This window comes from Oryctolagus cuniculus, chromosome 19, assembly GCF_964237555.1.
Source record: "Oryctolagus cuniculus chromosome 19, mOryCun1.1, whole genome shotgun sequence".
Classification (NCBI taxonomy): Eukaryota; Metazoa; Chordata; class Mammalia; order Lagomorpha; family Leporidae; genus Oryctolagus; species Oryctolagus cuniculus.
This window is the reverse complement of record NC_091450.1, coordinates 34,586,876-34,612,760: the sequence shown is the minus strand read 5'-3', so window position 1 is coordinate 34,612,760 and position 25,885 is coordinate 34,586,876. Positions and strand designations below refer to the sequence as shown.

The 25,885-nt window shown below is 54.7% G+C and overlaps 1 protein-coding gene and 1 long non-coding RNA gene across 2 annotated transcripts in view; both read right to left on the bottom strand.

The window, feature by feature from the left end:
* LOC138846947 (uncharacterized) overlaps positions 1–6,353 on the bottom strand; it is a 31,312-nt gene extending 24,959 nt beyond the window's left edge. The window contains exon 1 of the long non-coding RNA XR_011384490.1: positions 5,137–6,353. This is a non-coding gene — a long non-coding RNA (uncharacterized lncRNA). The remainder of the gene's footprint in view (positions 1–5,136) is intronic.
* A 953-nt stretch (positions 6,354–7,306) lies between these two features.
* LOC100356855 (interleukin-9 receptor) lies at positions 7,307–22,200 on the bottom strand. Its single transcript, XM_051842138.2, is given in 9 exon segments — positions 7,307–15,603; positions 15,605–15,988; positions 18,387–18,471; positions 19,095–19,200; positions 19,609–19,807; positions 20,166–20,311; positions 20,707–20,885; positions 20,963–21,161; positions 21,336–22,200. Coding segments are annotated over 9 exon segments (1,614 nt in total). The 5' UTR covers positions 21,415–22,200; the 3' UTR covers positions 7,307–15,366.
* Positions 22,201–25,885: the final 3,685 nt, after the last annotated feature.

Genomic DNA, 25,885 nt, shown 5'->3' with positions numbered 1-25,885 from the left:
ATTGGAAAAATCAATATCATCAAAATGTCCATTCTCCCAAAAGCAATTTACAAGTTCAATGCAATACCAATCAAAATACCAAAGTCATTCTTCAAAGACCTAGAAAAAACGATGCTGAAATTCATATGGAGAAACATGAGACCCAGAATAGCTAAAGCAATCCTTTACAATAAAAACAAGGCTGGAGGCATCACAATTCCAGACTTCAAGACATACTACAGGGCAGTTGTAATCAAAACAGCCTGGTACTGGTAAAAAAACAGATGGATAGACCAATGGAACAGAATAGAAACACCGGAGATCAATCCAAACATCTATAACCAACTCATATTCGGCAAAGGACCTAAAACCCACCCCTGGAACAAGGACAGCCTCTTCAACAAATGGTGCTGGGAAAACTGGATGTCCACATGTCGCAGTATGAAGCAAGACCCCTACCTTATACCTTATACAAAAATCCACTCAACATGGATCAAAGAACTAGAGAAGCGCCACGACACCATGAAACTAATTGAGAGCATAGGGGAAACCCTTCAAGATATCTGAATAGGCGAAGAATTCCTGGAGAAGACCCCACAGGCACGGGTAATCAAAGATAAAATAAACAAATGGGATTACCTCAAGTTGAAGAGTTTCTTAACAGCAAAGGAAACAGTCAGGAAAGCGAAGAGGCAACCAAGAGAATGGGAGACGTTATTCGCAAACCACACAACAGATAAAGGATTAACAACTAGAATCTACACAACGATCAAAAAACACCACAGAATCAAAACAACCCAATAAAAAAAATGGGCCAAGGACCTTAACAGACATTTTTCAAAAGAGGAAATCCAAATGGCCAACAGACGCATGAAAAAATGCTCAGGATCCCTAGCCATCAGGGAAATGCAGATCAAAACCACAATGAGATTCCACCTCACTCCGGTTAAATTGGCTTACATACAGAAATCAACCAACAACAGATGCTGGCGAGGATGTGGAGAAAAGGGGCCATTAATCCACTGTTGGTGGGAATGCAAACTGGTTAAGCCACTATGGAAGTCAGTCTGGAGATTCCTCAGAAACCTGAATATAGCACTACCACAGGACCCAGCCATCCCACTCCTTGGAATTTACCCAAATGGAATTAAAGGGGAGAAAAAAAGAGCCAATTGCACCTCAATATTTGTTGCAGCTCAATTCACAATAGCTAAGACATGGAATCAACCTAAATGTCCATCAACGGATGACTGGATAAAGAAACTATGGGATATGTACTCTACGGAACACTACACGGCAGTAAAAAAAAAAAAAAAATGAAATCCAGTCATTTACAACAAAATGGAGGAATCTGGAAAACATCATGCTGAGTGAAATAAGCCAGTCCAAAAGGGACAAATATCACATGTTCTCCCTAATCGATGGCAACTAAATGAGCATCTAAAATGATACGCCTTTCTCTGAAGGGAGGAAGGAACCTCCATTGTGATACGGCCTTGACTAAACAAATTCAGAGTTGGTGAACTCAAGGGGCTTCCATAGCCTAGACAGCTCATAGCAAGAGTCTCAGGTGATTGCTAACATCATAAATAAGAGTGCCAATTGTTAAATCAACAACGGGAGTCACTGGGTTCATGCTCCCCACGTAGGATCTCTGTCCTTAATGTGTTTAACTATGAAACTCAAAAACAACACTACTAGTCGAACAATACCCTATACCTTGTTTGGTTGTGTGAGTGCAGCCTGTTGAAATCCCTGCTTAGTATATACTAAGGTGATCTTCAGTATATGAAGGTAATTGAAAATGAAACGTGATGAAGGGCGGGGATGGGAGAGGGAGTGAGTGAGGGGAGGGCCACGGGAGGGAGGGAGGTTGGGAGCGGGGGGAGCCACAACAATACAAAAGTTGCATTTTATATTCTACTTAAAACTATTGGTTGAACTCTGTAATTAATACACAATTACTCTTAGGTGTTTATTAATGCTATAACTAGTACTCAAATAGTATTTTACACTTTGTGTTTCTGTGTGGGAGCAAAATGTGGAAATCTTTACTTAACATACGCTAAATTGATCTTCTGTATATAAAGATAATTGAAAATTAATCTTGATGTGAAGGGGAAGGGGAGAGGGAGTGGGAGAGGGGAGCGTTGTGGGTAGGAGGGAAGTTACGGGGGAGGGGGAGGAAGCTATTGTAATCCATAAGCTGTACTTTGGAAATTTATGCTCATTAAATTAAAAAAAAAAAAAACACACACACACAATGAGGTTTCACCTCACCCCGGTTAGAATGGCTCACATTCAGAAATCTACCAACAACAGATGCTGTCGAGAATGTGGGGAAAAAGGGACACTAACCCACTGTTGGTGGGAATGCAAACTGGTCAAGCCACTATGGATGTCAGTCTGGAGATTCCTCAGAAACCTGAATATAACCCTACCATACAACCCAGCCATCCCACTCCTTGGAATTTACCCAAAGGAAATTAAATTGGCAAACAAAAAAGCGGTCTGCACCTTAATGTTTATTGCAGCTCAATTCACAATAGCTAAGACCTGGAATCAACCTAAATGCCCATCAATAGTAGACTGGATAAAGAAATTATGGGACATGTACTCTATAGAATACTATACAGCAGTCAAAAACAATGAAACCCAGTCATTTGCAACAAGATGGAGGAATCTGGAAAACATCATGCTGAGTGAACTAAGCCAGTCCCAAAGGGACAAATATCATATATTCTCCCTGATAGACGACAACTAACTGAGCACCAAAGGGGAAACCTGTGGAAGTGAAATGGACACTATGAGAAACGGTGACTTGATCAGCTCTTGTCCTGACTGTTGATGTACAATGTAATACTTTATCCATTTTAGTATTTTTTTTGTTCTAGTACTATTGGTTGAACTCTGTAATTAACACACAATTATTCTTAAGTGTTGAAACTTAACTGAAAAGTGATCCCTGTTAAATATAAGAGTGGGAATAAGAGAGGGAGGAGATATACAAGTTTTATCGACTCTCTTGAAAATTAAGAAAAATGAATATAATACCTTAGAAAAATTATTAATAAATTAGAAACATGTGATACTGACATAAAACACTCCTGGCCAGACACATAGCAGGTAGAAGTCATCATGTCTTTCTCAAAATGATTGTGTGCACTTTGCTCAGCTCACAATCTCTATATGGCAAAGTTCTGCTTCCATTAATTCAAATATAATAACATTTTAATACATGGTTAAAGCATACGTACTTATAAATGGTTTTAGGCAACAAGCAATATTAATTGTTGGCATTAAAAATACCATCATCCTGCTTCCAGCTTTTAAAACTGATTCAATTCAAAGGGGCTGGTGCTGTGGTGTAGCAGGGAAAGCCGCTGTCTGTAGAGTTGGCATCCCATATAGGCGCCGGTTCGTGTCCTGGATGCTCCTCTCCCGATATGGATCTCTGCTATGGCCTGGGAAAGCAGTACAAGATGGCCCAAGTCCTTGGGCTCCTGTTTCCACATGGGAGACCTGGAAGAAGCTCCTGGCTCCTGGCCTCTGATAGGCCTAGCTTGCGGCCATTGTAGCCATTTTGGGGAGTCAATCAGCAGATGGAAGACCTTTCTCTGTCTCTCCCTCTCTCTGACTTTAACTCTACCCTCAAATAAATAAAAACAATATCTTTTAAAAAATGATTCAAGGAGCCAGCACTGTGGGTAGTAGGTAAAGCCCATATGGGCACTGAGTCAAGTCCCAGCTGCTTCTGCCTCTCTGTAACTCTGCCTTTCAAATAAATAGATAAATAAATGAAAATTATTCAGAAATTTTTCTTGGAACAATATCATCCACATTTGGAAGAGGTCCTGCTGTGTATGTTTGTATGTATGTGTGCAAATATCTAAGTAGATAATTTCTAACAGCATCAGTGACAACTGAGTCCTGCCAAAGGCATCTTATTAACTAGCTCACTTAAAAGTGTCAGTTATGACAATTCCCTCAATGAAAACCAAGATAAGCGAAGACATATACTTTTTTTTTTTTGACAGGCAGAGTTAAACACTGAGAGACAGAGAGAAAGGTCTTCCTTTCCGTTGGTTCACCCTCCAATGGCCGCCGTGGCCGGCGTGCTGTGCCAATCTGAAGCCAGGAGCCAGGTGCTTCCTCCTGGTCTCCCATGTGGTTGCAGGAGCCACGTACTTAAGACATCCTCCACTGCCTTCCTGGGCCACAGCAGAGAGCTGGACTGGAAGAGGAGCAACTGGGACAGAACCGGCACCCCAACCGGGACTAGAACCCAGAGTGCTGGCGCCGCAGGTGGAGGATTAGCCTAGTGAGTGGCGGCACTGGGGTAAGACACATACTCTTAAGATACTGTTGATGGGGCTGGCGCTGTGGTGTAGCAGGTAAAGGTGACCAGCTGCTCCACTTCCAATCCAGCTTCCTACTACTGTGCCTGGGAAAGCAGTGGAAGGTGGTCCAAGTCCTTGGGCCCCTCACCCACGTGGGAGACCTGGAAGAAGCTCCTGGCTCCTGGCTTCAGATCAGCCCAGCTCTGACCATTGCAGCCATTTGGAGAGAGAACTAGCAGATGGAAGATCTCTCTCTCTCTCTGCCTTTAACTCTGACTTTCAAATAACTAAACAAATCTTTAAAAAAGATACTGTTGGTGAAAAATTAGTAAAAGTAAATAGGAAACGGCCAGCGCCACGGCTCACTAAGCTAATCCTCCGCCTTGCAACGCCAGCACACCGGGTTCTAGTCCCGGTCGGGACGCCAGATTCTGTCCCGGTTGCCCCTCTTCCAGGCCAGCTCTCTGCTGTGGCCAGGGAGTGCAGTGGAGGATGGCCCAAGTGCTTGGGCCCTGCACCCCATGGGAGACCAGGAGAAGCACCTGGCTCCTGCCATCAGATCAGCGCGGTGTGCTGGCCACAGCGCGCCGGCCGCAGCGGCCATTGGAGGGTGAACCAACGGCAAAGGAAGACCTTTCTCTCTGTCTCTCTCACTGTCCCAAAAAAAAAAAAAAAAAAAAAAGAGTAGGATTAATGATTTATTTTAAAATGGAAAAAATTAAACATCAAATGACAGAAACCTACAGCATTAAACTGGAAATCTAGAGAAATACGCAGTTTACCAGTAAAAACACACAGAAGCAAAATGCACTCTTACAACAGAAAGCGGGGCCATGTGCCTCGGAGGGTCAAGCCGCCCACTGCGGTCCATGCGGGTGCTGGCTCGGCCGGTGGCTCCACGTCCAGCCCACATCCCTGCTAACGCCCTGGGAAATGGCAGAGGACGGCCCACGTGCTGGTCCCCGCGCCCACGCGGGAGACCTGCGAGAGGTCCCGGATCCGGGCTGCAGCCTGGCACGGCCCTGGCCACTGTGGCCATCTGGGAAGCGAACCAGTGATGGAAGACCTCTCTCACGCTTTCAAAATCTGAAAAAAGAAAGAAGACGACGAACTGGCATGGAAACGCCCGGAGCCGCCGCGGGCAGACCGGGCGCGGGGACTCCCGGCGGGCGCGTGGCCTCCACAGACTGAACTTCGCTTTTCTAAAGTCACAGAAAACAGCAGGCGGCGGCTCTCCGCCGGGGACTTCCCGGCACGACCCCGAGGGCGGACACGGGGAGGCCGGTCACTGCGGGCTGACCGGACACGGCCGGCCGGCACCAGCGGGAGCCGCTCGGCCGCGCGGCGACCCTCACAGGCATAAACAAGTCTCACGTATCGACTTTTCCTCGAGGCTTTGCACCCCTGAGGATCTGTTTGTTTAAAAGAAAGGGCGACAGAGAGAGAGAGAGAGAGAGAGAGATCGTCCATCCGCTGCTTCACTCCCCAGATGCCCCCAGATGCCCTCAAAGCCAGGGCCCGGGGGCCGCATCCGGGTCTCCCAGGCCGAGGCCAGGGCCCGGGAGCTACATCCGGGTCTCCCACGCCGAGGCCAGGGCCCGGGAGCTACATCCGGGGTTCCCCAGGTCGAAGCCAGAGTCCAGGAACCGCATCCAGGTCTCCCACGCCAGGGCCAGGGCCCGGGGGCCGCATCCGGGGCTCCCCAGGCCGGGGCCAGGGCCCGGGAGCTACATCCGGGTCTCCCACGCCGAGGCCAGGGCCCGGGAGCTACATCCGGGGTTCCCCAGGTCGAAGCCAGAGTCCAGGAACCGCATCCGGGTCTCCCAGGTCGAGGCCAGGGCCCGGAGAGGCATCCGGGTCTCGCAGGCCGGGGTCAGGGGCCGGGAGCCGCATCCGGGTCTCCCCGGGCCAGGGGCAGCACTGGGCCTGCGCCGGCGCTCAGCAGGGGCGGCAGGGGAGCGTCGCGTCGCCTCGGCCCCTCAGACACCACTCGTCAGGGTCGGGATGGGCACGATTCTGCCTGTGAGGAGACCCCAGGCCCCGGGCCGGCGCCCCAAGGACAGCACAGACCCGCTGCCGCCTCACCTTTTCCTCAGGCCGCGGCGGAGTCTCCCGGCCACGAGGAGGAGACGCGGCCCCTCAGCGTCCCCAACCAAGCACAGCCGCGCCCCGCACGCCCCCTGCCGGCCACAGCGCCGCACAGCACGCCGGGCGCTGCACGGTCGCGGGGAAGTGCGCCCCCTCCCGGCGAGCCCGGACATTCACACTGGAACGGACCCCCCATCGCGAGCCCTGACAGGGATGCCGGGGGCCATGGCTGAGCGTTTGCCGCGCGGGGTCCCCAAAGCCGTGCGCAGAGAGGGCGCCTCCTGAGGGCGTCGGGGAGGCTCACGGCGGTCGCGAGGCAGAGACCCTCGCTGGTGCCCTGGCCCCCTGGCCCGGCTGCCTCAGACGCTGCAGAGCCCCCAGACGTCACCCCCGTACCTCGGGCCTCCGGGCCTCCAGAAGTGTGAAAACCAAGTTTCTCTTCTTTATGAATTACCAGCCGCAGGTATTCAGTCACAGCAACAGATCACAGACCGAAACAGAGGGGGATAACAAGAAGCAAAGCAGGTAACCAACAGACCGAAACAGAGGGAGGTGACAAGAAGCAAAGCAGATAACCAACAGACCGAAACAGAGGGGGTGACAAGAAGCAAAGCAGGTAACCAACAGACCGAAACAGAGGGGGGTGACAAGAAGCAAAGCAGGTAACCAACAGACCGAAACAGAGGGGGGTGACAACAAGCAAAGCAGGTAACCAACGCAAAAGTCGGTGATTTCCTGTGTACCAGAGGAACGGCTGGAATCTGAAATAAACAGCAGCGCTTACACTAGCACCCCAACACTGGGGTCCTTAAGAATAAACCTCACACAGTCTGTACAAGCGTGCACTCAGAAACCTTTGAACATAGTGGAGAGACATTGGAACACACTGTAATGGGGCATTTCTTTGTCCGGGAGCAGTGTACTCATTGTTATTAGATGACAATTCTTTCCAATTTGTTCTGTGGAATCCCAACCAACTTCCCAGAAAAGGCACTGACGAGCTTTCTAAATCTAGAATAGACGACATAAGACTTACAATTACAAAGTTAAAGAACTGACGTATGAAGCCATTGTCTGGCATAGCAGCTACGATGCCACTTGGGCACCCCCATCCCATATCAGAGTGCCTAGGATCTGAACCCCAGCTCCGCTCCTGATTCCAGCTTCCTGCTAACACACACCTGGGGAATCCGCAGGTAATGGCTTAAGTCCTTGGGTCCCTGTCCCTCACATGGGAGACCTGGATTGGGTTCTGCTGCCTCCTGGCTTCAGCCTGGCCCTGGCCCAGTCCTGACTGTTGTGGGCATTTGGGGAAGGAACCAGTAGATGAGATCTCTCTTGATCTGTGTGTGTGTGTGTGTGCGTGCGTGTGTGCGCCTTTCAAAAAAATAAGTAAATTTTTAGAAAAAGACACCTTACATACCACAAACAGAAACTCAACACACAACTGTATACAGAAGCTGTCTTCATAACGATCAAATGCTAAGGGATCAGGATGACCTTCAATAGCAGAATGAGAGACAAACTGGAGTGCATCCGTCAGTGTCACACTGTCCAGCAGGAGAAACGGATGTCTGCAGACACTGGTGAATCTTACATGCATGTGACTGAGTGACATCAGCCAGTACAGGCTGGCACTGTGGCACAGTGGGCTAAGCTGCCGCCTGCAACACAACATACCATATTAGAACTTCAAGACGTGGCTGCTCCACTTCTGATCCAACTCCCTGATTCTGTGCCTGGGAATGCAGAGGAAGATGGCCCAAGTGCTTGGGCCTCTGCCACCCACATAAGAGCCCCAGATGGAGCTCCTAGCTCCTGGCTTTAGCTTGGACCAGCTCTGGCTGTTACAGCCATTTGGTGAGTGAACCAGCTGATGGATGATCTCTCTCGCTCTCTCTCACTCTGCCTTTCAATAAATAAGTATATCTTAAAAAAAGAAAGGAAGGAAGGAAGGAAGGAAGGAAGGAAGGAAGGAAGGAAGGAAGGAAGGTAGGTCTGAAGAAGCTGCACTCTGTACAGTCCCATATAAATGACATCATGGAAAAGGAAAGATTACAGAGACAGTAAACAGACCTGGCACAGACAGTAGTTTGGAGGGGTGGGGACTGAGTTCTATAAGGAAATAGGGCAGTGGGGGAGTGGAGGGACCACAAGTGGGTCAGGTGGGAGAGGACTCCCTCTGGGTAAGATCATGTGGGTATGTGTGGCAAAGCTGGGCTGTGTGGCCCCAGTGTGAACAGGATGGCCATTTCTCACTTCAGAAGTGAAGGGTCTTCTTCCTCACATATGGGACTATTTCAGGATCAGATCTGAGAAAGACCTTGGGGGGAGGGGGGAGTAAAATAAACATAACATTTTACCATTTTTATTATTTTATTTTAGTAGAACATTTTTTTTTTTTTTTGACAGGCAGAGTTAGAGAGAGAGAGACAGAAAGGTCTTCCTTTTCCATTGGTTCACCCCCCAAAATGGCCGCTATGGCCAGTGCTGCACCGATCCAAAGCCAGGAGCCATGTGCTTCCTCCTGGCCTCCCATGCAGGTGCAGGGCCCAAGCACTTGGGCCATCCTCCACTGCCTTCCCGGGCCACAGCAGAGAGCTGGACTGGAAGAGGAGCAACCAGGACAGAATCCGGCACCCCAACCGGGATTAGAATCCAAGGTGCCGGCCCCACAGGTGGAGGATTAGCCAAGTGAGCTGTGGCGCCAGCCATTTTAATTTTTTTAATTTATTCTATTTTATCTGAAAAGCAGAGTTACAGAGAGAGAGGAAGACAAAGAGAGAGTTTTTCCATCTGCTGATTCACTCCCCAAATGGCCACAATGGCCAGAGCTGGGTGCGACTGAAACCAGGAGCCTGGAACTTCTTCTGGGTCTCCCACAGGGGTGGTAGGAGCCCAAGCAGTTGGGCCATTTCTTCTGCTTCCCCAGGTGCTTCAGCAAAGAGATGGATCAGAAGTGGAACAGCCAAGACTCAAACCGGTGCCCATATGGGATGCCAGCATCACAGGCTGCGGCTTTACCTGCTATGCCACAATGTCAGTCCCTATTTTATTCTCTTAATTGGGATAAAATGGACATAATATAAGCTGCACCATTCTAACTCTCTTTATGTGTACAGTTCAGTGGCAGTAGGTACACTTACATGGTTGTGGGACCCATCACCATTACATTATCTTTTCTCATTCTCACAGGCAAATCCCATGAATTGATTTCCCACATACTCACCAACACTGGATTGCACTTTTCTAAACAGTCACAAGCTTTTGTAAATTTTCAGATATAAGGACTTACTAATATATCCACTGATTGATATTTCATATTAGTAATGCAAAAATACAGGTTTATATAACCTAGGTTCAAATCTCAGAAGCTTTTTATTTTTATACCATATTTAAAAGGATACACTAATAAAACCAATTGCCTTTCTCAAAGCAGGGCAGATCTGTGAGTGAAGTTGGAGGTCACATGTTTTGAAACTTTCAAGAACATGCCAGTTCTAAATTATTCCTTCATCAGACACCGCATGATGACCTGGTGCTTCCACAGCCCACAAGCTGTTAACAAGACTGTGTTTATACCCCCAGGCTTACCAGACAATCAGACACAGTATAGGCAGTGAGGCCGGGAAAGACAGACAATTTAAAGACATTGCTTGGCCAGCGCCACGGCTCACTAGGCTAATCCTCTGCCTTGCGGCGCCAGCACACCGGGTTCTAGTCCTGGTCAGGGCGCCGGATTCTGTCCCGGTTGCCCCTCTTCCAGGCCAGCTCTCTGCTGTGGCCAGGGAGTGCAGTGGAGGATGGCCCAAGTGCTTGGGCCTTGCACCCCATGGGAGACCAGGAGAAATACCTGGCTCCTGCCATCGGATCAGCGTGGTGCACCAGCCGCAGCGCGCCGGCCGCGGTGGCCATTGGAGGGTGAACCAACGGCAAAGGAAGACCTTTCTCTCTGTCTCTCTCTCTCACTGTCCACTCTGCCTGTCAAAAAAAATAAAAATAAAAAAGACATTGCTTAACTGTGCAAATCCACAGTTAGGAAGAGAGAAGAGCTTTTATGTCTTCAGTCCACTCCTAAATTAGGCATGGGTAGACTCTATCAGATCTCCACAGAGATCAAGCTTAATTAATTTTATACAACATTGAAATGGACAAGTATCTGTAACAAAATTGTTGGAGAAAATAGGTACTCTTAGATACAAGATTGCAAAGTTTCCAGAGATTTCAAATGAAGGCCAGTATACGTTACAAAAATACAACATTTTTGGTCTTCTAGTCTGTCTGCATGGTAGTGACTCTGCTCTTCCTGGCTGGTTAGCTCTTCTGTGACTGACCCATGAAGCATCAAGTGAACAGGGCAGCAAGGGCTTGTGAGCGGGACACAAGTGGCCCAAACCCTGCGCAGGCCCACAAATCACTAGGTGAGCATGTGCTCCTGGCCCACTGTCAGGGAAACAGGGCGAGCATCTGGACTCGCCGATCCTGCCTTCTTCTCAGTTCCCACTTTCATGATGCTTGCCATTCTAGTGTGAATGACTTGGTTCTCACTGTGCTTGGATTTTCAATTATCTAAGGACTGAACAGTGTTGAGCAGCTTTTCACGTATTTAGCAGCACCAGATTTTGAAAGGATTTTTTTTTTTGGAGTGACACCCAAAGCACCAGAAACAAAAGGAAAAGTAAATATATTGGAGTTCACAAAAATTACAAACTCTGGGGCCTGCATTGTGTAACAGCAGGTAAAGCTGCTGCCTACAATGCTGGTATCCCATTTGGGAGTGCTTGTTCAAATCCCAGCTGCTCCAAGTCCAACCCAACTTCCTGCTAGCAAGCCTGGGGAGGGAACAGACAGTGGTCCAGACGCTCGGGCTACTGCCACCCAAGTGGGAGACCTGAGCAGAGTTCCGACTCCTGGTTCTGGCCTGGCCCAGACCTGGCTGCTGCAGCCATGTATGAATGGAAAATTCTCTCTCGCGCTCGCTCGCGCTCTCTCCCTGTCTCTTGCTCACTCTTTTTGTTTTCTGTTTTTCAAATAAATCTTTTATGAATTTCATATAAATTCATATTCGCTCTCTTTCAGCACTCTCTTTCAAATAAATAAATCTTTTATAAGTTTTATATAAAAATGTTTTGTGGGACAAGGATCATGCATAGTGGGTGAAGCCACCATTTGGGACACCTTACAGCCTATGTCAGAGAGCCTGGTCCAGGTTTCAGCTACTTTGCACTTCCAATCCAGCTTCCTGATAATGTGCTTTGGAGGCAGCAGATCTTGGCCAAAGTTGTAGGGTCCTGGCTTTGGCCTGGCCCAGCCCCAACCTGTAGCAGCCATCTGGGGAGTGAATCAGCAGATGGAAGATCTCTCTTCCTCTCTCTCTTCCTCTCTCTTTCTTTCTTCCTCCCTCCACCCTTCTCTTGCTGTCTTTCAATAAATAAATATTTACTTAAAAAAATACTTTTGGGGCCGGCGCCGCTGCTCACTAGGCTAATCCTCTGCCTTGCGGTTCTAGTCCTGGTCAGGGCGCCAGATTCTGTCCCGGTTGCTCCTCTTCCAGGCCAGCTCTCTGCTGTGGCCCGGGAGTGCAGTGGAGGATGGCCCAAGTGCTTGGGCCTTACACCCCATGGGAGACCAGGAGAAGCACCTGGCTCCTGGCTTCGGATCAGCGAGATGCGCCGGCCACAGCGGCCATTGGAGGGTGAACCAACGGCAAAAGGAAGACCTTTCTCTCTGTCTCTCTCTCTCACTGTCCACTCTGCCTGTCAAAAAAAAAAATTAAAAAAAAAAAATAGAAAGCCAACAGAATGGAAGAACATGTTTGCAAATCAAGTATTTCATAAAGGGCTAGTACTAGAATGTATTTTTTAAAACACTTAGAACCCAACAATAAAAAGACAATGCCATTTAAAATGGGGCAGAGGACTTACAGACTGTTCTCCATAAAAGATGCACAGAGACACTCAAGATCATCAGCTCTTAGGAAAAGGTGACCACAGCAAGGGGACACACCTTCGGCCTGGATGTTACGATGCCACATGGGACACCCGTAACCCCTGTGGGGTGTCTGGCTTCGAGTCTCAGCTCTGCTCCCAGTTCCACCTTCACACTAATGCACATCCTGGGATGGAACACCACTAATGGAAATGTAAGGTGGTGCAGTCACTGTGGACGACAGTTTGGGAGCTGTATGAAAAGCTAAACAGAATCGCCACAATCTCACTCTGAAACAGACAAAGGAACTGAAAACCAGCAGAAACTTGTACACAAATGTCCACATCAGCATAATTCTCAGTAACAGAAAGGTGGAAAGAACACAATGGCCCTCAGCAGACACATGGACAAATGAGTCGTGGTGAATGCGTCCCCTGGAATAACATCCACGCAATGGAAAAATCAGGACTGAGGTGCTGACACACGATGGAGGGTGCAGGAGACACGAGAGACAAGGTGGCCACAAGAGTCATGCACCGCCCAACTCCAATCACACAAAGCACCCAGAAACCCAGAGACAGAAAGCTGACTGGGGGGGGGGCGGGGCGGGGGGTCAGAGGGAGGGGAGAATGAGGAGTGACTGCTTAATGGCAGGGGTCTCTTTTGGGTGATGAAAATGCGTTTGAACTAAGCAGATGGCTGCACAACATTGTGCATGTACTAAAATATCACTGAGCTAAAAAAAATTTATATTATATGAATTTTACCTAAAAACAAAACAAAACAAAACAAAACCTGTAGTCCCCAGGGTTCACTCACCAGGGTAAGTCCTCCTCCCACAGTGTTCCCTCAGCCTGGCATTCGCGTTTAATATTTATTCACTTATTTATTTGAAAGGCAGGGGCCCCAGGACTTGGGTCATCCCCTACTGCTTTCCTAGGCACATCAGCAGGGAGCTGGATTGGAAGTGGAGCATCCAGGACTCAAACCAGCACTCTTATGGGATGTTGGTGTCACAGGTGGCAGCTTAACCCACTGAGCCACAATGCCAGCCCCCAGTGGCCACTTCGTATTTAAGATCAAGGTCAGCATCACTCTGAGGACCTCACAGATGCCCAGTGACCAATGAGGCCTCCTTGCAGTTTACAGGGTCTTCTACCCTAGCCCTGCTGTAACCCAGACACTGGCACAGGGTTTCCAAGGGTTGTCCCATCCAGGTGAGGGGAACTCAGCACTTCTGAGCACCCCATACCCAGGTGTCTTGCTCAAGTGAACTCAGAGCTGCTCTGCCAGGGGTGGCTTAGCCACATGTACAGACAGGAAGGTGACGGTGCACATTCAGGCTCCAGCCCAGAGCCACATACCCAGGTGCTCAGGGGAAATGAACGTATGTTCAGGCCTCACAGGAGAGCTGTCCCGGCTGTGCAGGTGGCCCAGGTCCCATGTGAAGCTGCACAGACGGTTACAAATACACCAGCCAGGGGCTGCCCAAAGGCCGGCCCCAGGAAGTGGGTTCACGCTGGTATTTTTATACTTGGCTAGAGCTGAGGATGCCTCCACCTCACTTCCGCCCACAGCCCTCCCACTCTCTGGGGCTTCCCTCATCCCCACTGACAGGATCCTGCACCACTGAGACTCACCACAAAACCTCAGGGGCTTTGCAGACATGCAGAGCAGGAGGGAAGCCAACCTGAGCCAGATGGGGCTCTGGCCTCTGGGGGCCAGGGGCTGAAGGAATCCCCCTCCCAGGCCTCAGGGAATGTGGGAGCACCCAGGAGGCTCATCACCTGAAAAGAGAGCAGCCTCCACTTTTCCCACCTTCAGAACTTCAGAACAGTCTCACCCCAGCCCTCACCAGCAGATGACCCAAGTGCCACCTCCAAGGTCAAGAGTCAGGTTCTCATGAGCTCTGCCTGGGGCAGCCAGGAAGGACCAAAGTCTTGGGGCCATCAAGGAGGTAGTCATGGGCAGAGGCAGGGGTGCTGTTGTGTTGAATGGTGTCCCCACAATTCATAGGCTGAAGTCCTCACCCCCAGTACCTGTGAGGGTGACCTCATCCTCAGATGGAAATAGGGTCTTTGCAGATGACCGAGCTAAGATGAGGTCATCAGGGTCAGCATTAACCTGCGGCTATTGCGTCCTTAGAAAAAGAGGGAACCAGGAAGATGCCTTGTGAAGCTGTGTCAGCCATCACAGCCATGAAACAAGCTGGTGACCAGGACAGTGCTTGCCCGGCGCCTTCAGAGGGAGCCCAGCACTGCCAACAGCTGCCCTCCACACTTCCCTGCTGCACAGCTGTGAGATGACAGCTCTGTGGTCTGAGCCACCCAGTTTGTGGTACTCGGCAACGGTAGCCCTAGGAAAATATCAGGTGCATGCTCCTCCATCGGCCACTCTCCCAGACCACTTCCTGGAGTGGCCACCTCCCAGGCCACCGCTGCTGCCAGGTGGGGACCTGCAGCTCTGACAGCCCAGGAGCACTGGCACAGGGACAGCAGGAGCACCTTTGGGGCGTTGTGCTCCCTGCTTTCTTTGGGAGGCCATGGGTCAGCCCTGAAAGTTATAGAGTCCGGACTGCCAGCTGCATCCTGTCTCAGCACCGTGAGGGGCCGACTTCCCTGGGGCTGGTCACTGAGCCTCCATCCTGCTGTCGTCAGAGCCCAGGAAATCAGGACCAGCCCCTCCCAGCCTTCGGAGCAGCCACAATGCCCCTTACAGTCTCAGGAAGGCAGAGAGAAGCAGCTCCACCTGTCGGGGCATCTCACTGACCTCAGAGTCCAGGCTGGCCCACCCAGGGTGAGGACAGAACAGGCTGGGGGGGGGGGGGGCACACCTGTCTTATCAGAGAGGCCAGGTGCAAGGCCAGAAGGAGGGAGGGCGGTTGTTAAGATGCTGAGGGGGAGGCCCTCCCCACAGGAGCTGGGCAGAGGGGTGAGGGGCAGCTCCTGCCTCCATCCAGACAGGGCCTCTGACACAGCACAGGTGCCCTCCTCAGGAGACCCAGTGCTGATCAGGGGTCAGCTCCAGAGACCTAAGCCATTTCCATCAACAAAGACAGGATGCAGCTGGCAGTCCGGACTCCATAACTTTCAGGGCTGAGCCACGGCCTCCCGAAGAAAGCAGGGAGCACAATGCCCCAAAGGTGCTCCTGCTGTCCCTGTGCCCTGGTCTTGCCCCTCATTCTGACCAACTGCCACATAGGCATCCCTTGGCTGGAGATCTGAGCCCTGTGGGTCACAGGAAAGGCCACGGGCCGCAGCTGGAACAGGCTCCGAGCTCTGTGTGTTTCCTGGGAAGGCTGTGGGATAGCAACCTCCATAGAAGCCCAAAACACAGTACTTGCTCCTGTCCTCTAGGTCTGAGGCAGCCAGCCCAGTGGGGGCCATGGGAGCCCAGTCCTCCTGTGGCAGATACACAGGTGGCTGTGCCTTCCACTCCACACACCCTGCTGGCGGCACCTCTGAGCCTGGGGCCCCTGGGAGGCCCACGCCACTGCCTTCCTTCCTCTGCAGGCCCACAGACTCCCGTGGGTGCATCGGGCTGTATGTGAGCGGAGTGATGGTCTCCCAGTCACTGGACTCTGAGGCTCCTGGTAGCGTGTGGACACCATCCGGGCTCAGCTGCAGGCCTGGTCTGTGGGCTCCTGTCCAGGTCTGGAACAGAGCACAGGAGAAGGAAAGGGCTCTGGGACACATTCAACCGGGAGCAGGGGCCTCCTGCGCAGCCGGCCCAGCCTCCCTCCCCCTGCAGGAAGCTCTCCTGACAGCCACACCCAGAAGCCAATCAGGGCCTGTGCTGGAACATTCTGTCTTCCCTATGGGACCCGAGTCCTTTCAAGTCCCTCACTGCTCCCCCAGCTGGGCCTGATGCTCACAGGATCCAGAGGGAGAGTACAAGTAGTGGCCGGTGCCGAGGACAGAGCAAACCCTGCCAGCACATGCAGACCTAGTCATCCCCACCCCAAACCCTGCAGTCAGCAGACACCTGTCAAAGGACTGGGCTAAGGACAGCAGCCCTGGACACTTCTGAGAGGCTACAGAAGGCCCCGCCCCTGAAAGGAGGCTGGTTACTCAGTGGGACCAGGAGCCTCCACCAGACGCTCCCAGTACCCCACCCCTCCTCACTGCACTGCTCCTGGGAAAGCCAGTCCACAGACGCTCCCGGTACCTCACCCCTCCTCACTGCACTGCTCCCACCCCTCCTCACTGCACTGCTCCTGGGAAAGCCAGTCCACAGACGCTCCCGGTACCTCACCCCTCCTCACTGCACTGCTCCTGGGAAAGCCAGTCCACAGACACTCCCGGTACCCCACCCCTCCTCACTGCACTGCTCCTGGGAAAGCCAGTCCACAGACACTCCCGGTACCCCACACCTCCTCACTGCACTGCTCCTGGGAAAGCCAGTCCACAGACGCTCCCTGTACCCCACCCCTCCTCACTGCACTGCTCCTGGGAAAGCCAGTCCACTGACGCTCCCTGTACCCCACCCCTCCTCACTGCACTGCTCCTGGGAAAGCCAGTCCACAGACACTCCCAGTACCCCACCCCTCCTCACTGCACTGCTCCTGGGAAAGCCAGTCCACAGACACTCCCGGTACCCCACCCCTCCTCACTGCACTGCTCCCACCCCTCCTCACTGCACTGCTCCTGGGAAAGCCAGTCCACAGCAGGCCAGCCCTGAAGGTCTGACTAAGCCCTGGCAATGCCACAGCTCTGTAGAGAAGACCAGGTTCCTGCAGCTGAGTGACACAGGCCAGAGGCCACTCAGAGTCTCGCCCTGCTCAGCCTTGGCTCGCTGCCCTGCACCGTGGACCAATCCTCAGTGCTAAGCTCCACGTTGCCTTTGTCTTGAAGCCTAGGCTTCCCATTAAGAGAGACGAGGATTTTCTGGAAACACAGGGGAAGGAGACATCCCTTCCCACACAGGGTGCAGGGAATCCTGGGGAAGAGCAGGGTCAGCGTGGCCCAGATCCTGGGGAAATGTCCAGGCCACTTCCTTTCCTTTGTCCTCAGTGAGGAACCTGAGAAGGCAGAGCAGAGTGCCCAGTGGAGCCTTCATCTCAGCCCAAGAGGGGAACAGTGCTTGGTGCACACGGTCTGACGTCTCCCATGTGCACTGCATTGCGATGACTGTGTGTGGCCTGTGGGAGTCCAACAGACTCTGCACAGGGGGAAATGCAGAGTCTACTTGTGGGCCTTGATGCCAGAGAACTACCTGGGGGGAGGCAGAAGGGACCAAGGACCATGCAGTGGCCCGGACAGCAGGAGTCCAGGAGCCAGCCAGAGCCCCAAGGGCAGCACATTCCCAGAGGCCCTTCTCACAGACGCACTTGGAGGATGACGGAGAGGAAGAAAGAAGGGACAAGGGGCCGGCCCTGTGGTGTAGCAGGTAAAGCTGCCATCTGCAGTGCCGGCATCCCATATGGGCGCCAGTTTGAGTCCCAGCTGCTCCACTTTGGGGAGTGAACCAGTGGGTGGAAGACCTCTCTCTCTCTCTCTCTCTCTCCCCCTCTCCCTCTCCGCCTCTCTCCCCCTCTCTCCCCTTCTCTCCCCCTCTCTCTCCCTCTCTCTCCTTCTCTCCCCCTCTCTCTCCCTCTCTCTCCTTCTCTCCCCCTCTCTCTCCTTCTCTCTCCCTCTCTCTCCCTCTCTCTAACTTTGCATTTCAAATCAATAAATAAGCCTTTTAGAAAAAAAGGAGGGGAAGGGGAGGGAGAGGAGGGACGAGACCGTCCCCAGCGTTTGCTCCCTGCAGCCAGGACTTCCCTGGATGGAAAAGCAGAGCAGAGCCGTCATGAAGACAACAATGGGACGGAGACAGGAGAACAAGAAAGAAATCAGCAAGGAAAGAAGAAGCTAATCTTCTTTGCCCAGTTGAGACAGTGTGTGAAATTGAAAGCCACTGTAAATATAAACATGTACACATATATAAAGGCCCGAAGCTCTGAAAAAAGCTCCCATGCTTGCCTCCACCCTTCCCCTAAGTGTGCATCCTGGGCAGGCCACACCTCTGAGCCACACCTGCACCCACACCTGCAGCGGGGCCCACACATACCTGGAAGTTCCCGTTGTGCACACTGTAGAGGGGCTGGAAGAACACAGCTGGGGTGGGCACGTCCTGGTGGAAGCTTCTCTTTACCCTGAGGCCAGAGGAGGCAGAACCAATGGGGACCCGAGCAGGGGCTGCCTCCAAGGGGAACGCTCCCAAGGCTCTCCTTGGCTCCCAGGCCTGGCCCCACCAAGTGCCCCTTCCCCCACCCCACCCCCATCTGTCCATGGCCTCTTGTGCTCTGTTACACTCAACCCTGGCCAGTCTTCTCCAGGACCCACTCAGGACAGGGGCCCTGTGCCCCCGGTAACTTGACACACATTCAGACTTGATGGCTTACTCAAGGGGACTCCTGTCTCAGTCTCTGGGGCGTCCATTAGGGCTGAAAACAGGGTTCTGTGCACAATAGAACCCAAAACTGCATTTTCCTAGAACGTGTGAACAAATGAGCAAGCCAGCCAGCTCCCCAAAGACAGGGGACTGAGTCACACCTTGGCTGGGCAGGGCCAATCCAACGCCATCTTCAGGCCTTACCACAGAACTGCTTCCCCTCTCTTCTCCAGGGACATGGAACCCCTCACCACTAACCCTGGGTGGAGACTTGAAAACCCTACCTAATCCAGGATCAGCCAGTGAGAGGTGGGAAGGGGCGGCCCTCGATGCCTGACTCACCACCCACACACACGCACACATACACACACACGACCTACTTACCTGGGTGACAGCTTGAACAGAAGGTAGATGAGGCCACTCAGGAGGATAAAGATGGACACAGCAACAAGGGTGCTGTCCAGCTGCCCCCAGGGTGGGATCAGGGAACCTGTGGGCAGAAGGGCTCAGGGCTGTGAGCAGCCTCCTTGCCAGGATATTGTCTCCAAACCCCCACAGCCAGAGTCCCTGTTACTGCACTGGGCCAGCACTGCACTGGGGTGAGGCGCAGCCAGGCCTCCTCTCCTCATCTGCCATTCAGCCGGGGGTGAGCACAGCCCCCACCCAGGTGACTAAGGTCATGTCTGGCCTCCAGCAGCCCTGGACCACATGCCCTCTAAACTATGCCGCAAAGCAAAGGCTCTCGGGAAACCCAGGGCATCCGCTCCTCTGTGCATACCTCTGACCTCCAGGCGAGGGGTCAGCGGGGCAGGACTGCCCGAGGGAGGGGGTTTGGCAGGGTGCAGGGGGTGGATAGGCAGAGAGGGAACCTGGACAGACTCTGGAGGGCAGCACCCACCCCGTCTCTGGGGAGGGCGGAAGCACACCGGCTGGCTCCACTCGCTCCACTGGCCCTCGTAGCGCTCCTCCTCCGTGTCATCCTCCAGTGTGGCCATCTGCACCCGCAGCCTGGCCTCGTAGGTGGAGCCGGGCTCCAACTCGATGGCTTCAAGGGTGATCCTGGTCACCCCAACAATGCGGTCCTTGTGCTGGGCCCCCTGTGGGTTGGAGGCAGTTAGCAGGTGCTGAGGGTGGTGCTAGGCCCACCAGCCCTTGAGATCAAACACGTGGGCACACACAGACACATTCACACTCACATTCCTTCACACACAGACACAGCCACACTCACTAGTCACACACTCACACAGACCCACAGAAGCGCTCTGTGTGCACACGCATCCAGACGTACACACGAGCACATGCATGTGCGTGCAGACACACCAGTGCACACACACACACCTGGCTCTGATCTCCCTCCTCATCGCTCCACGTTGGCACTCTCCCGTGAAGGACAGGAAGCCTACCCCGGGCTGCTGCTCCCAGGACAGAAGGCGCCAGGGGAAGCCAGCCAGTTACCTCCCAGGCTTCTTCCTGCCTCTTGAAAGCCAGCTCGTAGCTGAGAAGTGTGGTCAGTGGCTCCAACGCAAGGCTGACGCTCCAGGTCAGGACACAGGAGCCGGAGCTGATGTTGCTCTGCAGGTCAGAGGGCGGGTCCAGCTTCACTGGAACAGGGGGAGGCCTTGTGATGCAGAACCCATGGCTCAGGGCGTGCCGCGGTCACGCCTCAGCGCGGCCGAGGCCCTCTCAAGCCAGAGGCCTCAGAGCAGTCTGCTCCAGGGGAGCCTCAGGGACAACAGCTGCACAGGGCCTCCTGCATCTCGCACCCCTTCCTTCACGACCGTGTGGCACGGTGCAGCCTTCCTGCTATCCCCGAGGGAGGCAGACAAGGCTCCGCTCCCAGTCCCTGCCCTGACTGGACGCCCTGCGGTTCATCCCGTGCCAAAACTCCGCCTCTGCACCAACCACACAGCCACGCAGGCGCCCACCCCCAGCTCGCCCCGGCCCTGGGCCAGGCGGGCCCAAGAAGGCCCACGAGGCCTGTGGCCACGCTGCTCACCGTTTCTCCGGGGCAGGTACTGCCGGTCCACCAGGCGGACCTGCTCCTTCCCAGACACACAGTAGTGGAGGGTGATGCTGAAGCTGTCAGACGGCACCAGCACCTCCGTGGGTGGCAGCAGCACGGTGCACGCACTGCCCCGAAACACACACCGGTGCTTGCTGCCCGGCACCTGGTTGCTGAAAGGGCTGACGTCAGCACCAAGGGGCTGCCACGCCCCTCCCGGCCCCGAAGGCGGCCCTGGCCTCCTCCCCACCTGGTGAACAGGAGCCAGGGGCCGCAGCCCTGGTCCAGCTCCGGGGCAGAGCCGCGGCAGTCGATCCTCAGGATGTTGTTGTTGAGGCAGGTGAAAGCTGCAACCCTCGGCCCCGGGGTCAGTGACCACTGGGAGCCCACGGTGGGGGCGTACGGGCCGAGCCCGGGGGTGGGTGGGGGAGGGTCTGACCGTGCACACCCTAATGAGACAGTCACCACAGACGACGTCAGGGCCCTGGCAAGCAGGCAGGGCAGGCCCAGAGAGGCATCGGGAGGGTCTGTGAGGGGCCCCGGGGTCAGTGGGACTGAGATCCAGGCTGAGCCCTGCTTCCCCACCCCACCCCATGCACACAAACTGGGGCGCCCGCCCTCACCTCCTCCTGCCTCTGAGACAGAGACCTCCCAGCAGGCACAGACACACAGGCAGGTGCAGACGAGAAGCCAGGTGCCCATATCGTCTCGGGGCCTTGCCCACCAGGTTCCAACCTGCAAGGGACTGAGCTAAGGTTCAGGGTGGGGACAGGCCTGGGCTAGCCACCCCTCTCTGGGTAGGGCGCTCCCCATGAGGCCTACCCCCTCAGACTGCCCTCTGGAGCACTCTGGGTGAATGGGTCACAACCTGTACCCTCACCACGTTCTGTGAGAGACAGGCACCTGGGCACTGTCGGGGTAGGTGCTTGGCACAGCAGTTAAGACATCATTTGGGGGGCCGGCACCATGGCGTAGCTGGTAAAGCCGCGCCTGCAGTGCTGGCATTCCTTATGGGTGCCGGTTCGAGTCCCGGCTGTTCCACCTCTGATCCAGCTCTCTGCTGTGGCCTGGGAAAGCAGTGGAAGATGGCCTAAGTCCTTGGGCCCCTGCGCCAGCGTGGGAGACCCGGAGGAAGCTCCTGGCTCCTGGTTTCAGATTGGCCCAGCTCTGGCTGTTGCAGCCATTTGGGGGGTGAACCAGCGATGGAAGACCTCTCTCTCTGTCTCTGCCTCTGCCTCTCTGTAACTCTGACTTTCAAATAAATAAACACATCTTTCAAAAAATAAAAAAGCCATCATTTGGGATGTCCACATGTCCTAGCATACTGGCTGGAGTCAAGGCCCAGCCCTGCATCCCACCAGCTTCCTGCTAATGTGCACCGTGAGAGGCAGCAAGCATCCACACAGGAGACCAACCGAGCTACAGGCTCCTGGCTTCGGCCTGGCCCAGCACCAGCTGTTGAGGGCACCTGGAGCGTAAAAAAGCAGATAGGAGTTCTCTCTCTCTCCCCCTACCCTCTCCCCTTCTTCCCACCCTCCCAAATAAAATAGAAAAATAATAAACAAATGAACAATTTCAAACACCAAAGCTCAGAAAGGCCACTGTACCTGACTGCAGTGGGTGAGATGCAGACTGGGGTCTCCTGACAGGTCCTGCACTCAGTGAGCAGCCACCTCCCCACAGCTGCCTGCGAGGCTCCTCTCTGGAGACGGCAGCCTCTACCCGCCCGTCTGCAGGAGGGCCAGGCCTGGGGGAGCCACGGGTGATCGGTCCTGGGATCTCTGGTGTTGCACCCACACACCTTTCCTACTTCAGTTCTCACAAGAGCCATGCGGGGCTCACCGACGGGGAAGCTGAGAAGCAAGCCTCGCCCAGGACACGGTTAACCTCCACCGTCCTCGCCGCCTGAAACAGCCGCATCCCCGAGATCTGCCCCAGGAACACGCTGAGGACACCACTGGGTGTCCGTGTCATGGACGGCACCTCCTAAACTCTCTCCATCACACCCCTGCAAAGCTCTCAGCGCTGAAGTGCCGGCCCTGGCCCTGAGATCCCTGGGGAGTCAGAGGCTGGGCGGGGTCAAAGGTCTGGGTGTCAGGAAGTGCCTGGGTGCAGGGAGCTGCTGCGGCCCTATCACCCCATTTGCAGCTCCAGATGGTACAGCGATATCCCCCAAGCAGGAAGCAGGGCCAGTCTGGTTATACAAGCCTGATGAGTGATAAGCAGGAGAGACAGAAGCAGACATGCACGAGGCCACAGTGCACGCACCTCCAAGGAGCCTGCAACAGGCATGGCTCCACCCCCACCCAGCCCCAGCTGCTAGCCACGGTACCCACAGGGTGGACTCCCACTCAGACCTCCGATCAGGAAGACCTCACCCTCGCCGGCCCAGAGCCTGCGGCCTGGCCCAGGCAGCCACTGCGTGACAGACCGTGCTGAGCTGTCCCCTCTCCTGCAGCAGCCATAGGAAAGGCGGGGATGGGAGCAGCCTCAAGACAGACAGCCCACATGCACACGCAGCAGCACCAGGACCCAGCAGGCTCAGGCACAGCAGGTCCTTGCCAGCCCAGAGCCTGCTCGGGCCCCGCAGAGGAGGGACGCCCACATCTGCAGAATGGGGCAACCCCCACAACAGGCTCAACCCGAGGGCGAGATGGTCTGAGGACAAGGACGAGGTGGCTCCTCGCTCAACCAGCTCTGACTAGACAGGGCTGGGCTGGCGGAAGGGCAGGACCCCACATGGAATACCTGGGCCGGGACACAGCCGAGGAGTGCGTCGGACAACCGGGTGCCACCACGCAGCCACGTGCCCCTCTTGTGCCTTGGCACAGAACACTGCCCCTACACCGGGCAGCTGGCAGAAGCGGAGTCGTGACCCTCCTGCCACGAGGAAACTGAGACCCAGAGAAACAAGAGACTCGCCTGATACCTGGCTCCCGGCCACTTCCACGCGAGCCTGTGAGCTTCCTGAGAACAAGGCCTGGGACACACCCCTTAGCGTCTGTGCCTGCAGAAGACATCACAGATCTTCATAAATGGGGCAAAGCCACAGGCAGAGCCCAAGCTGCCCCTTCTCCAGGGCTCCTCGGGCAGGAGACCAAGCGTTACCAAGTCGCCGCTGCCCCCGACCATAGACACTGGGCCAGGTCGTTGGGGCGGGTGCGACACCCTTCCCACCTGGCTCCCAAGTTCTGGCAGATGCATTGGGAGGGCCGCAGGGAGGCTGAACCGCAGGTCAGACAATACCAGGGCACAGGACGGCTGTGGGAGCAGCAGGGCGAGCCAAGGTCTGCCACGTCGAGAAAGTCACTTCCTGACACCTCCCGTCCCCAGTCACACACTCACACATCTGCTGTGGACGTGCACTCTGGCCCAGGGCCATCCTTGTCTCCCACCTCCGCCATGGAAGGTCTTGAGGTCGAGGTCCGGCCCAGATGGCTGCTATGGTCTCACGCTGCTAGGCCTGAAGCAGGACCTCTGCACTGGCACACAGGCTCTGCCCGATCGTGCAGAGAGCGTCCAGCTGGCCCCTCCCCACTCACTCGAGGCCAGAGCAGGCGGGCTGTGGAAGCACCCTCGGGAACACAGGCGAGAGCTGGGCGTGGGCCGGCACGGCAGAGGTGCTGGGTGGACAAGGGCGCAGACCCAGGCAGAACAGAAAGGGATGAGGATGGAGGCCTGAGGAACCCAGAGACAGGAGGAGCAGCCTGGGGGCCTCCCTAGCGAGGACCCCTGCTGCTCGGCTCCACACCTGTCCGCCTCCTTGCCTGTCTCACGCCTCTCCTTTCAGAAACTCCCCCCACCCACCCAGCTCACTGCCCATTTCCTCAACCCGCCCAGACAGCCCCTGAGGGAGAGCCCAGTGTCCCCCACGTAGCGTCAAGGGGGCAGGCGGTGGCTGCCGGCCAGGGCTAGAGGAAGGGTGCTGACACACATCTCTGGTGGACACACAGAAGGAACGATGCCCCCTGCACATGCACTGCCCTCCAGCAGCCCACGGCAGTCAAAGCTCATTGCCACGCCTTGTCCCTACAGAACGCCCTCGGGCCAAGTACAGATCCCACCGGGCTTCGTCCCCTGCACCCACCCCTGAGGCCACCCTTGCCTCTGGATGGTGTCACTGCTTTCTTCACTTGGGAGGGGGCCCTGCAACGTTCCTTGAAGATTCCCTGGCAGGACACTCACTGTTGACCTCCTGTGGCTAGGCTGTGGCCAGAGCACGGGCCCAGCACAGCACGAGTCACAGGAAGACTGACCGGGCGCAGGGAGGAGAGAAGAGGATCCCGGCAGGGCCCGTAAACTCCTCCAAAGAGCAGACCCCGAGAACCCCAGGTGGTGCTCCCGCTCCGCAAACCCTCGCCTCCCTTTCCTCAGCCTGGCGGAGCCGATTCTCCACCTTGGAACCCCACCCAAAGCTCCAAGTGGGGGGACCTCCATTCTCCCAGCTCCCCTTCTGCCCTGGAGCTCCCCAGAGGCCTGGGGGCTTGCAGGGGCTTTGGCACCCACCAGGGTCTGGGATCAGCTTCACCTTGCCGCTGTCACAGCGAATCCATCTCGAGAAGACCCATTTGCCAGTGTCCCCACAAAGTCAACACGACACCAAGGAAGCGGTTTCTTCCATGATCTGGGATTCTGCCTGACAAACCCAGTACTATTCCCTCCAACCAGAGCACGGCCACTCTGACCACAGTGGCACCCTCAACCCCGCAGGCCTAGAGGCAGTAGCATGCACTGAACATTCTGCCATCTCTGAGAGGCACCCAGGGTCAGGACAGCAGACACCAGACGAGGTGAGAAACGGGTGTAGCTCCCTCTCCGCCCCCTGGCTGGGGAGCCCCAGTACAGACTCACCTTCCCCATGCATGTGCCCAGGCCCCCGGGGGCACGCCCCACCTGGAGGCAGCCATCCCTGCACGGCCAAGGCCCTCAGCTCGATCCAGGAGATAACTCAGCAGGCAGTGACCCGAGCCCTGCAGGGCAGGCTGACACGGGCCGCCCACACAAGAAACCACAGGCGCCTCGCACAGCTGCTATGCTGAGCAGTGACTGTCACCACTGATTGCAGCCAGGGTCATCGTGCAGTGGAATGACCTGCATCCCCCGTGACACTGCAGGCTGCCAAACATGGATGTCAGCGGCACATCCACGGACTGGCAAGCAGCGTTCTTCCCAA